This window comes from Lepidothrix coronata, unplaced genomic scaffold (genome assembly GCF_001604755.1).
Source record: "Lepidothrix coronata isolate B3197 unplaced genomic scaffold, Lepidothrix_coronata-1.0 Scaffold8, whole genome shotgun sequence".
NCBI classification, from domain to species: domain Eukaryota; kingdom Metazoa; phylum Chordata; class Aves; order Passeriformes; family Pipridae; genus Lepidothrix; species Lepidothrix coronata.
The window spans coordinates 6434059-6447369 of record NW_016690188.1 but is presented as its reverse complement, the minus strand read 5'-3'; the positions used below and the strand labels follow the sequence as shown (position 1 = coordinate 6447369).

Sequence of the window (13311 nt, the reverse complement as noted above, 5' to 3'; positions counted from 1 at the left end):
CCTCCGTGTGTGGTATACTGCTGCCATGTGTGTAATTACCTTTGGAGGGATGGGAGAAAGGTTGGGAGCTCAGGGATATGAGAAGGGATGGCATTCCCTTTCTGCTAAGTACCTCTGACATCCTGCAGTGATAGAGGAGGTTAGGACTGTGCCAGAGGTGTGGTGCTTGCCAGGAAAATCTGTGATTGCAGATAAATATATTTTTGCAAGGTCAGAGTGGTGCTGTGCTTCGTAACATCAGACACAAGGTTGAGAATACATGGCAAGTCATGTGTTCTGACTCTCAGCCCCTGGAGAGGATTGTCTGTCATAGAAGGCTCAGGACCACAGCTATGGGTGTTACTTTGTGTAACAGCTCATTTTGTAATAATGGTACTTCCTTGTTTCTTTTTTTTAATAGTATAATCTGTAAGACACCAATTAATGACAGTAAAACCTCCTTCTGTTTTTAGAAAACCCTTTACTGTCAAATAAATAATGAAATTCATCTGGTTAAAAAAAAAAATAAATCCCTGCAAAGCTTCTCCCCAGTGTTCTTCCATTCTCTTCCGAAAACTGAACCACATGGGATGCTTTAGAGGCTGGGGTTCCTCTCTGGCTTGATTTGCAGAGCAGCTGCCGCAGATAAGAGATGCCAAGATGCAGAGGGAGGGATGAATAAGGGTGGCAGGAGTGCTTTAGGGAGGCTTTCCTAGTGTTGGATGCCACCTCAGAGTGCAAAAGCCGAATCTGAAGTGCTTTGGTAGGAAGCAAATTAAACAGGTAAGAGAAGACTTTTTCAAACAGTTTCAGGAGCTTTTAGTCACCAGATGGCCTTGGGGCTTGAACAGCATCAAAAAAGGACTGGGTATCCATTTGATATCAAGTATCACAATTCCTCCAAAGATATTAAAAAATATGTCATTTTTTAGATGTAAACTGCATTGGTCTGGATCATGAATCAGTTTCTAGCAGAGAAGAATTAAGAAAATTTATCCATAAGGAGCTTATTCTGTTTCTGCCTGTGTCTGGACTTTTGCATATGTCTTTGAAATGGGATATAGGACTAGGTGGGTCCTTTGATCTGATTTCTTATCTGGTATAGTTATAAAGCCCCTACTTGCAGCTTGTCAAAAAGTCTCATGGTTAAGGCAGGCCAGATATGCCTTGAAGAAAAGTTCAAGTTTTCTGAGCCCTTTTTGTCTGTTCTTACCTTCAGGGTATACAGCATGGCCCAAACAGAGAAGAAAGGTGGACTGCTCCGGAAATCTTCAGCCTCCAAGAAGCCATTGAAAGAGAAAGTTGTGTTGATGTATGATGAGATTTTTACGGTAAGCAGTTGAGCATCTCTTCTTTGAAAATGCTGTGTTAAGTTTTCTTGGTTTAGTTTGTGCTGAGGGTTCTTTATGTGAGATTTGTTTCCCAAGGTAAGGCCTGCACAGTGTAGGCACACGCTTCAGGCTCTCCTGCTGTCATGCAGAGCTCTGTATTCTGCTCTCTTAATGTCGCTTTGTCCTGTTGTTTACCAGAACCATTTGTGATCTGTGGGAAGCCATGGCTTTTCCAGTATTTCTCAAAAAACATCTCAGTAAATAAACAGAGGCATCCCAATTGAGAGCTACTTCCGTTGGTCCTTCTGTTTCTGGGAATCCCTGTAGCCAGAATTCTGCACTGTGAGACTGCTTGGTCATCTAGTAGGGTGATGTCGACTTTGAGCTACCCATGATAATGATTTTCTTTAAATTCTGTCTGAATGATTTTTTCTTATTTGCCTTCATGGCTGTTCCTTTTCCTTTCAGACAGAGGACCCCAGTAAATGCAACCCTCGGTTTTGGGAGGAGCTATTTCTCATGAAGGTAACCAAATTTGTACATCCTCTGATTTACTGCTGCTGTTCTGCCAGTGGCAGACTGTCAGTGCAAGGACTTGTGTTTCTAAGGTGTCAGTGAGGGTGTAACATGCATGAACTGCTTCTTAACCTGACAGGTCAACCTGGAGTATCTGGAAGGCAAGCTGGAGGCTTTGGATGGGGAAGAGTTAATGAAGATAAAAGATAACATCAACTGCTTGTTTCAGCACTGCATCCAGGCCCTGGGTGAGGAGCACCCAATCAGAGTGGTCAATGCATTACAGGTACTGCTGGGAGACAGGCAGTGCTGTCTTTTCCTTCTGATGAGGCAATATATTTGCTGCTCATTTCTTTGCTTCTGAGGAGAAGTGATGTCTACAGAACAGTTGCTACTTACTGCCTGTGGAGGTTACAAACATTCATAGTCTCTTTACTCTTTGCAGAGCAATAGCTTGTTTCAGAATTCAGGAGGATCTGGTAATAGAGGATGAAGCTTATGGCAGTGAAGAGACAAGGGGGCTTGTGCACACTGCAGGCTGTCAGTTTGGGTTCTCAAGAGTGCTTACTCTGTGTAGCTTTGTTATTCTACTTTCACCTGTTCTCACTCATTTCAGCTGCATTTTTGAATTTCCATATGGGTCGAAAAATAAATAAACCTCTGGAGAAGTTAGTGTGAAATTTGTACAGGAAACTGTCCCAGCTGGACACTTCCTAATTGGAAACTGTGAACAGTTGTCACCCAGAACTAACAGCCATTTTCCTGCGGGTTTTTCCTTACCAAAGTTCTGCTGTCCCATGTCTCATATGGGAGACTCCCCTCCTCAGTCTTGATGTTTGATGTTATTAGTTCACAGGCTGATTCTTACAGTCTGATCAATGCGTTTGCTTCTCTCAGCTATAGGAGTACAGGATATGAATGTCAGGTTTGAAGAAGTTATCTGTAGTAGATATTGGACGGACAGTGAGCTGGGAAAAGTTGGTTTAAAACAGAATATTTACACCTCTGACATACAATCTTGCATTGTTTTATTATTATTTTCAGAATTAGTTTGAAAGGATGCTGTTAAATATTGTAGTTATAGCTACACAGACAGCTTAGCCCAGCCTTGAATTCCCCAACTTTTATCCAGACTCTTGGAAAAAGTTAGGGCAGGGCTAAGTCTAGAATACTGCTCTGTGTGTGTAAACTGGAGTGAGGCAACATGTCCTGAGCTTGAGTTAGGAGACTTATCCTTTAATCAGACTTTGATGTGGAAAGTGATCCTGAAGCCAAAACTTATTTAAGCAATCATTTCTGGAGAATGATTTTGCTGACCAAGGGCTTGTTTAGCCCAATATCCTGTCTCTCACAGTAACAAAAAAAAGAATGTCTACCTTATCCTTTTTCTTCTGTATAGTTCCAGATGTGTGCTAATTCCTTCAGGTCTGCTTGTCTCCAGCTTTACATCTTCTGAAACTAATTACTTCTCACAGGTGAATTTAAACTGGGATCTAAAACTGCAGTGGCTATATTGCTGCTCATTCCCCTCTTTGCAGGCCTGAGAGGTGCCTGATGATGAAAGTCACCACAGACATTTCCCTCTCTTGGGGGAAATTAGTCATGTCCATAAATTTTCCAGGGGGTCTGTTGGAAGCATGGTGTGCGGATACCTTTGTGTTGCCAGTGATCTCCAAGAACTTGGTATGATGCAGTAATCCAGTGCCTGCAACAAGAAACGTGAAGGAGGGAGTTAGGAAAGCTTAAGCTGCCTAATAGCCTTGGAGACATTTCTTTTGGTGTGTTTGTTTGCTTTTTTGTTGCTGTTGACAAAGAGACAGTTTACTGGTCAGGCTTGGTTATAGCACTGTGGTAACCAAACAGAAATTTATACTCAAAGAGAAAAACTGTGATCAAATGCATTCTTCTCCAATTTTTTTGAGTCTTCAGCATCCAAGATCTTCCTTAGAAGCAATAGAGGTGAAGGAGAGGTCAGACAAAATGTATGGCTTCCAGGCTGCTGGTATTAATTTCAATATCTGGGCTTTGCCAGTGCTAGGAGAGCATCATGCTGCAGGTGTTGCTACTGAGTTGGAGCTGTTGCCTTACATCTTACCTTCTGTTTTTTCCCTTTGCAGACTTTGTGTGCATTAATTCGGGGTGTCCATCAGAAGAACAAATCCACGTCTGGCTTTGACATCATCAACATGCTTGTGGGTTTTGATAAGGCAGAGCTATGTATGAAGGTGAGGCCCTGGCAATGTAGAGGAACAGTTTGCACAGCAGCTGTGTTGCAGGGGCAGTGATTTGTAGACACATGTGCCTACCAAGGTGCAGCTTCGAGGGGAGATATTCCAGCCACTTACTAAAAACAGCTGTCCTGAAGTTCTTTACCTGCTAGTGGCACAAAGACACTTGGGCTCCCTCAGTTCGTTAGTAATATAATAGAATAAATATTCTTTTCCTTTAGTTCTACACTGTGCAGTCACACAGAAATTAAAAAATCTTAAAGCCAGAAAAGGCTGCCACAGGCCATTAGTACCTAGTATTGAACCTCATACCTTGTACTTAGTTTTTATCTGAGTCATATCCTGGGTTCTCACATTCCATCAGCACGTGTACTGCTTTAAAATTATTTGATGCTCTTCACTGTAAAGATGTTGAGTTTGGGAACTGACGAAATAATCAGTGATGAAGCTGAATCCTTTTTGTCTCTTTCATCTCTCTACAACAGTGGCAATTTTTCTGCTCTATACAAATTGCAGGACATTGCGGAAAATATTAAGTAGTAATTTGCCTACCAGAAATACATTTTTCCATTAAGAAAACTGTATTACCTGTAACTTAGTATTTGGAAAACAGTGTTGATGAATATCTGTAAAACAGTTATATAGGATCTATTTTTAATCATAACTTATATATGTACTGTTAATTGGAGGTGTGCTGCTTACAAAAAAGTAAAATGGAATATAGAAAAAATAAAGCAGTGATATTACTGTCTTGCAAACAAAAAGGAAAATCATATTTTGTAGAGCTCAGAATTACGTTGTGAATAAAATAATTTGTTCTGTGTATACAAAAATCTCATGTATCTAGAGAAAACTCTTGGAAAATGATCGTGATGTTATGCCTGTAGTCACTAAAATGTAGTTAACACAAAACAGTGTTGAGAAACAATAGTGTGAATATGGCCTGTGTAGCAGTAATAATGGCTCAATTACTGATTGTGGAATAACATGGCTTTATATTGGTGCTCTTGTATTTGAATCTTTCAAAAAGTTGTTTATAAAAAAATATTTCAAATAATTTAAAATACTACTTTTAAATAATGCGACTGTTGTTCTTCAGAATCTGATGGAGAGCTTGGACTCACTCCTTTGTGCTGAAGGTTCTGAAAGTCTCAAAAGCTTGTGTCTGAAGCTACTTCTCTGCTTGGTGACTGTAAGTAAATACCGGCTGTATAATAACTTCAGGGATTATATGAGCCACATCTTGAGGGATGGAACTGTCTCAAAACTTGAGCAGAAGGCTGCAGTGTGAAGCTTAAGAAGGGCAAAGAAATTGTGAATGAGAACAAGGGTCAGTCCAGAATATGCATCATGGCTCTAACCACAATGCCAATGCAGACTAGAATCCTGTAAGAGAGGTGCCTGGGGCAAAAGGGGAGAGGCAGGAGGAAGTGTCAATTGGATTCACAGGTGTGGGTTTTTTTAGGGAAAAAGATATTTAACAAGTCTCAGATAAATGGAAAGAATGGGAGAGGGCTTGAGGAAAGACAGCAAGTGTGGAGTAGACAAGAATGGTGAGAATGTGAAGAATGAGGAAGTTGTAGTAAATGGCCACTCATCAGCTCTTGGACATGGTCAAATGTGAACTATTTTGACTGTGATAAGAGATAATTGAGTGTGGAGGAGGTCTTCACTGCCCTCTTCATGAGGGGGAGAGTTCTCAGTAGAACATATGTGACCTGTTTTTCGTTTTCTGCCTCCTGTGTAGAATGTGCAAGAGCTGATGGCTGTTGTCGTGCAGCTGTGTAAGATACCAATGTGTGGAGGAAAGGGGGAGCTCTTAGAACGTGGGTCATGCTTTTGCCAGAGGGAGGGGTGGGAGGCAGGACATATTTCTTTTATTTCATGTCTAGCTCTACTGGTGGTCACACCTTGACTTGCTGACTAAGTGTGAGATTCTGGATAAATGTGTCCATCTGGGAGGAGAACTCTTGTGCTTCCAGTGTGTGGCAGAGGCAGCTGCAGCATCAGTGGAGGCTTTGTGTGGGATTTTAAACCTTTTGTTTGTTCTCAGGTGACAGATAACATTAGTCAGAACACCATCCTGGAGTATGTGATGATTAACAGCATATTTGAAGCTATTTTACAGGTAAGGGTTCTTCCTTCACTGCAGGAGCTCTTCTTCCATAGTGAGAGCTTTCAGTGATGTATTTGCTTTTCAGCTTTAAGCAGCACAGCTCACTGGCACTGTTGTTACTTCCATTCGTAAGTCAGTCATATATATTTCTTTTAATGCTGTCTCCTCTGTACTCTAGTGTGCTGTTTTTAGTCACTACTGAGTATTTATTTTCACTTGAGACATTTCTGCACAGATAGAAACCAAACAGATTTCTGGGCTAATTTAGCAGAGAATTTCTGTATCAGAGAAACTTTCTTTCAAAAGGCAGTGGGGATATATCAAGGTTTTTTCTGCTCTTTGATAAAAATATAGTTTTTAGAAGTAGAACTGAGCTTGGGGAAATCCAGAAAACTTGCACAAGTAATGTTGGTGATTCAGTGAGATACTGTTCAGTGCTGTTGAGAAATATATTTGCCCTTTATGTCCTGAAAGCCTAGTTCATTCTTTCTGTGATAAATAAGCTTCTCTGTGTGCATAACTTCCTGGAGATGCTGACAATCCCTTGACCTTAAGTACCCTTTTCCAGATAGGACATAATTTGCTCTTACACATACATTTCATGGGTATGCACTTTCTGAGAGTCACTGCAAGCTTCCTGAAGCAGGCCTGAACAGACCAGTGTGATTGTTTATTCCAGATCCTGTCCAGCCCATTGAGTCGCAGGGAACATGGCTATGATGCTGTTGTCCTTCTGGCCTTGCTGGTCAACTACAGAAAGTATGAGGTAAGTGCCTTCTGGATAACAGAAACATTACTTCTCTCAACTTTATTAATTTAGGCTGTATTATTATTAAGGCAGCACACAGTACAGTTTTAGCACTGCATGCTGTTACATTTATCAGGACATCAGCACGGAGCTGCAGAAGCTTTGCAAGGCGGTCCTGTTATGCTGTATTTGTCTCTGATGTACATCTATAATCAAGTGTATATGATATTCCTACAGCTCATTATGCACCAGCATGAAAGAAACTACCTAGGGAATTTGCATTTCCTTCGTAGAAACATTCTGAGGAAGGTCCTTTTGGAAGAGTTACTGTTGTGCCAAACCAGCGTGTTTGCCTCTGTGTGTGTGAGTGTGCAGTTATACATATTCTCCAAAGTTAAATGGGCTGTCAGTCATCTTGGGCTTCAGACTGAATTTGTGATTCAGAACCTGACTAGCAGACTGAAAGAGCACAGATTCCCAGAAGAGATGGCGAAGCTGTGACCAAAGAATGAACTGAAACATCACAGCTAGTATTTCCAAGAGAAGTCTCTCTCTGTCTCTTTGACAGATTCCTCTTTGAGGAACTTTATTCATCTTCCTTTTTCTAAACCAGTTGTACTACTTTGTGGTGTATTCCCATTTTTTCCTGCTATTCATCACCTTGAAAAAGAAACATTTTGACTGTTGGAAAAACACCTGCTGTTGGCTTTTCTTTGCATGAGGGCATGGTGCTTTAATGGTCAATTGTTTTTTGTTTTCCCAAGCAGGAATACCTTAATATACAAAATGGGAAAGTTCTAGAATGCCCCTTCTTGAACTGAATTACTAGGAGGGACAGGCTTCAAAACCTACCTGTTTTTATAATGGATCTTGTTTTGAATTATGAATAGATCTAGAGAATATGCGAAGACAGGAGCTATACTTGGTGTCAGAGTAATGCCTGTCAATTTCTCATTCCTGTCAATGTTGTCAGAATCGTGAATTACAGGTTCTGTTCAGCGCATGGAACAGGAGCCTGGAGTTTGATTTCATTTTATGGCTATGAGGGAAAACTGCTGGCAATAACATGACTAAGGGTACTGATGGGGGCAGACTGGAAAGACCAGAGGTCTCCTTGCAAAGTTCAGACCAAAAGGTGGAGAGCTGTGTAGTCCCATCCCTGTGGAATACAGCTTATGTCCTTTGTAAGGTAGAGTGCAGTGAGTACATGAAACTTGTCCTCTGCTCTTTGCTGTAGCTTTCTGTGGAGTATTGAGTTGGAGTTGAGTGCTTTGGAGAACACTGTCCTAGATGTCTTGAAATTTGGCACTCAAAGGAAATTGTGATCCTTAAAAAGTACAATTCAGCTGAAGCAGATGTGTGGCAAGGGAAACTTCAGCTTGAGCAGTTTATCTGGCAAGGCTGAAAGCAACTCCCAGAAAGGTTTTATGTGACAATTGCCCAACACTGCCCTTTGTAGCAGTGCTACAAGCAAAGCCTGTAGTAATGCAGTCAGACTCTTTCTCCTTAAGTACAGTAGCTGCTTTCATTTGCTGTTCTTTGGCCTTTAGAATCATTCTGGTGGTTGCCTGGTTGTCAATGTATTGTAGCACACTTTTATGCCTCAAATGCTTTGAAATTTTCTTTTTAGCTAACTGTGCTGCAGCTGATAGGTTCTCTTTTTGTCTGAACTCCATTGGTTGCTAATTAGCCAACTGATTTCGTGTGTATTTTTAGTGTGAATACCAGTGTGTTTTGCATCAGAATGTTCTTTCATATTTTTGGGATGTGAGTTTTGTAGTCTTCTCTCAAATTGTCTGGCAGCATGGAGTGTATCCAACAGCTCTTTGTGTCTGGTTATGTGCACTTGCCTCTCCTTGGTATAGACAACTGCGGGTGCTGAAGAGACACAACACTGGGGAGTTGGAAAGTTCATGGGTTTTTTTGTTTTTATTAAAAAAAAAAGATCACGCATAACTGAAATTATTTTAAACAAATCTCTTTAACAAAAAGAGTAATTACTCAAGCTTCAGTTCCCTGCAGAATGACCTGCTGAATCATCTCTAATGAGTGTTCAGCAAAAGCTCTTGTGAGGAGTGATTGGGTGGACTCTGGCCTTCGTTTCTGTTACAGATGTGAAGATAAGTTAAGTACCCTAGTAGGGATTATACATGATTAGCTTGGTTTTTTTCTGCTTTCTTTACCTACCTAAAAAATTACTTCTCATAGATTTGTGTTAAAGGTCTCAGAGATGTGTTTGGGGGCATGGAGGAGATATCTCTCTCTCTGCCAGACTTGTGTACTTTCCCATACAATGCTCACTTTGTATGCCATGTCTCTCCTGAGGATTACTTTAAAAATGACCTGGTAATGATCCCTCTGCAGCTTTATTTCTATGAGATTGTTGGCATCTAGTGATGGGTAGTTCATGGAGGACATCTCAAGTATTCCCAGATTCCAGGAGTTTGTGTCTGTATATCACGACTGACAAGAAGATCTCTATGCTATTTTTTGTTTGTTACCTGATGGCAGTGATAGGAAAAGACCTGTGCTGTCTGAAAAGCTCAGAATCATATTTCTGAGTTCTTTCTGTCTGCAGGTAGAGGCAGAAACTGACAATTTGAAGCTTTCCAAATGCTTTTTAACTGCTTTCCAAGGCTGTTGCATGTCTGTGCATGTTGTGGAGTGGCAGGTGTAATTTTGACTTTTCACATTTCTGCTATGATTCCTGGTGAGAGGGGAACTGAACTCTGAAACAGCAGGATTAGAACAGGAAAGCAGGCAGGGAGTATGGGGTGGGTTTGGTTGTGGTGCTTGTACAACTTGCAGGTTGCTGACGCTCATCATAGATGTGCAGACCAGTGCTCATGGACAGTACCTGGAGCTGTGGGCTCTCAAGGAGGAGCACGAGCAAACTGCATGTCCTGTGGGCAGCATGGGAAAGGTTCCCATCACACTGGTACAGACTTGCATACCAGTGCAGTAGAGACTGCCTTGTCCCACACACCCCATACGGTGTGTGAAATACACTGAAATCTGCCTGCTGCTTGAGGAGTTAGGGAAGCCTAGAAGGAGGCATGGAATGTGTCAGGGGAATGGAATACTTCAGAGAGGAATTGTTAAAAAGACTTCTGCAAGTGTGGAAGTGACAACTGAGAAGACAGAGGGCAGAGATCCGTAGCAAGCTGGGCCAGCTTCATGACCTTCTCAGCCGTGCACTGCTGGCATCTTGCTGTCAAGAGGCGGGAGACATGGAGCATGCATCTTGGAAAATTGAGGACAGTGGGAGTGTGAAAAATTGTTCACAGGCTGGAGATGACAAGGAACAACCTACTCTCCGTCCCTCTCTGTTGATGGGACTGAGTGTATGAGTAGGTGTCAGGTCAGCCTGATGGTGTTGGTCAGTGTAGTATCTCCCAGTTCGCTTATTCCCACATCTGGGAATTTGGGTAACCCCGCAGCCTCTAATCCAGGGTAGCCAGGGGCCATTGCCTGGAAAAGCCCCATCACTTTTATTGGTCATGAGTCACAGGCTGGCCTCTTCTGTGCATAAGCTGTTGTGTGGGAAGTTTCTCCCTGTTGAATGACTGAAATCAGCAAAACTAAGGTATATTTACAAGGATGGATTTTAATCCATATTTAATTATGACTTTGTGATGTTTGCTTCTGCTCCACAGACATTGCCTAAATTTAATTTCTGAAGGGGAGCATGGTTGTACAGAGAGGACCCCATATTGTTACTCCATAGGAACCTTTACTCCAGCCTCAAGAAAATGTCTTTGCATGGTTCATGCACGGCTGGGTTCTGTGTGAGTTTTGTGTCTTTTTCTGAGGCAGTGGCAGGGCTGGATGCTGCTGGAGGCAGCTCAGAGGCTGGCTGAGCTTTTGAACTGTTCTGATCAATTTCTTTTCTGATCCAAAGAGAAAGACTGATCCTCCCAAAGCACCAGGTAGCTGAGAGTGGTGTTTTCTGATCAGCCTTATTTTTAACTTGCTGTCAAGCAACTGATGCGTGTTTTGTGTTTTATTCTTCCCATCACTTTGGGCTTACTACACAGACTGAGACTTTTCTTCCATGTCTTGGTTTGAAATCAACTTTTTCTAGTTTTGCACTGACACATATAAACTGGGAAAAACAAATGTGCGTTGCTAATCTAAAATGCTTCCTAAATTATTAGCATTTATCTTTATAGATGGAGTCTGCATGCTTTGTTCAGCTAAGTTCAAGGAATTTGTATTCTCCAGAGACTTCCAGCTCTCAGTGGTGTAAACAAAGTGTTGATCTCTAACCCAGCAGCAGATGAGTCTCTAACATTGCCTTCCTGGGTCCTCCTTCCTTTAAGCAATCTTTGTAAGGTGTTGCAGAAGGGAGATAGCAGAACGCTGATGTTCCATCGCAGCTTCACTGCCTGTTCCTGCTGCATAACAGTGTGTGTGTCACAGATAACAAGCTTGCAGGACAGCTGCTCCACTTTCAAGACTGACAGATGAGCTTGCAGAGGAGCAGAAACTCCTGTTCTCAATAAAACTGGGAGACTGCCTGGCTGAGCCAGTAGGAGAAGGTGTCCCAGGCACAGCAGCCTTAGCATGTGCTGCGACTCCTGTTTCTTTGTGTGTATTCTACTTTACGGGACGGGAGACAGATTTTTCCCAGGTGGTTGGGTAAACTTGAAAAGATAATAGTGTTTTTTTTCCTGAAGGCTGAACTTACAAGCAATTTTCTTTCTTCCTTCCCCCCCTCGCGCTGAGCAGTCAGTGAATCCCTACATTGTGAAGCTCTCCATCGTGGATGATGAGGCCACGCTCAATGTGAGTACTTGACTTGATTCCTCTGTGCTGCTGGGGATGCTCTTTATGTGTGGTGTTAGTGGAATGAATGCAAGCACAGTGTATTGTAGAAATCAGATCTAGGAACAGTGCTACTCTGAGAAACACCAGTACAGGAGTTGTTCAGCCCTAACTGTACTCTTGCAATGGGTTAGGGCGCTCCTGATTTGGACAGTTTGATCACCAATAAATGGTGGGGGTGGTTAAAAAGCTAGGTAGCAAGAAACATGCTTAAAGTTGATCTGCTATACATTTATGAACTACCTATACACTATTTGCTGTCACATGCCAAAGAGGCACACGATGGCGTATGCCAGAGATCTCATTTCCAGTGCTATGTCACCGATTTTACCAGTCCACAAGTCAGTTCTTGTAGCTCAGTGGAAGCTTGTATTTGAGTCAAAAGTCCTGCAACATATTTTGGGTTGTAGCCACAGTCTTAAGTTTTGTAGCCTGGCCTGGATAAAAAGTGACAGCACACTGAGCTATGGAGGTCTGGACTTGGAAGCTGTTCTTTAGGCATGAAGTAAAAAGCAAGCTCCGTGCTAACTAAAGGGTGATTCTGAGTTAATTAAATTGGCTTGACAGAAAGGATGTTCAGTAGTTGTGGAATGGTGGAGGCTGTTTGCAAGAAGTTAAAGGTTACTAGTGTTTATGGCTCTTGTTTTGAATTTTTGGATGTCTTTCCTCTGACACCATCTTCCGGCTGAAGCACTTGGTGTTTTAATGAAGCTTCTTGAGTGAGTAAGCTGTCTGGAGATCCAAGGAGAGTAAATGTTCTCTGTTGAACTTAGTAATTAAATATATAACTTTAAATTTTGGTGTCTTGATTTTTGGTTTGTAATTTTGTTGTATCGTAGCATGTCTTAATAGTTCAGACATCTACAAGGGAAATTCTTCATAGCATGCTAGGTTATCTGGGGGGGCAGCATTGCTACGTGTGTTCAGTGTGTGATTTCCTCCCTTGAGATTTGTAATGTGAAGTTTTTTTAACACTTTTTTCAGGGAATGGGACTTGTAATTGCCCAGGCTTTATCGGAATATAACAGGTAAAACCTAATTGTGTCTTATTTTTCAGTACAGGATAGTTGCTGTACATTTTCACAAACATTTTTTTGTGTGTTGAAGCACTTGTTTATCACTTAATAGGCTTGATGCACCCAGAGAGGCAGGGAATAGTCCTATGCTTTAGGATACTTTGGCTCAGTTGTTGCTGTCATTGCAAGAGTGAATCCATCTCTACCAGCTGGGCTGATGTGCTTCAGGAGAGATCTTGCTCTAGGGGAAGATATCTGTTGTATGTTTTTATTGTCATGGATTTTACCTCTCTATGAACCTTGTGTAAAATCTTAGTTCCAAAGGAAAAGATCAATGATTTGCTGAGAACTTCTCTGTTAGAAAATGGATTTAACTGAAACACTATCTAAAACAAACAAACAAACAAATGTATCCAGGCCTGTCCACATGCCAGATCAGAGGTGATTAGGGCATGCATGTGCTTCCAAATGGTGGAAAGCAGTAACTGCTGCTGAAGAAAGAGCCAGAAAGTCAGCAGCAGGGTAGCATGTTCTCAGCTTCATATACAAC

At 41.8% G+C, this 13311-nt stretch overlaps 1 protein-coding gene across 3 annotated transcripts in view; it reads left to right on the top strand.

The window, feature by feature from the left end:
- The window catches only part of CUNH10orf76 (chromosome unknown C10orf76 homolog), a 127134-nt gene that overhangs the window by 5948 nt on the left and 107875 nt on the right, over positions 1 to 13311 (top strand). For all 3 annotated transcript variants that reach the window (XM_017804118.1, XM_017804119.1, XM_017804121.1), the window contains exons 2-10: positions 1199 to 1310; positions 1779 to 1835; positions 1966 to 2112; positions 3944 to 4051; positions 5154 to 5246; positions 6108 to 6182; positions 6850 to 6936; positions 11650 to 11706; positions 12730 to 12773. In XM_017804118.1, the coding sequence (XP_017659607.1) occupies positions 1209 to 1310; positions 1779 to 1835; positions 1966 to 2112; positions 3944 to 4051; positions 5154 to 5246; positions 6108 to 6182; positions 6850 to 6936; positions 11650 to 11706; positions 12730 to 12773 (770 nt within the window). In that variant the 5' untranslated portion in view covers positions 1199 to 1208. The remainder of the gene's footprint in view (positions 1 to 1198; positions 1311 to 1778; positions 1836 to 1965; positions 2113 to 3943; positions 4052 to 5153; positions 5247 to 6107; positions 6183 to 6849; positions 6937 to 11649; positions 11707 to 12729; positions 12774 to 13311) is intronic.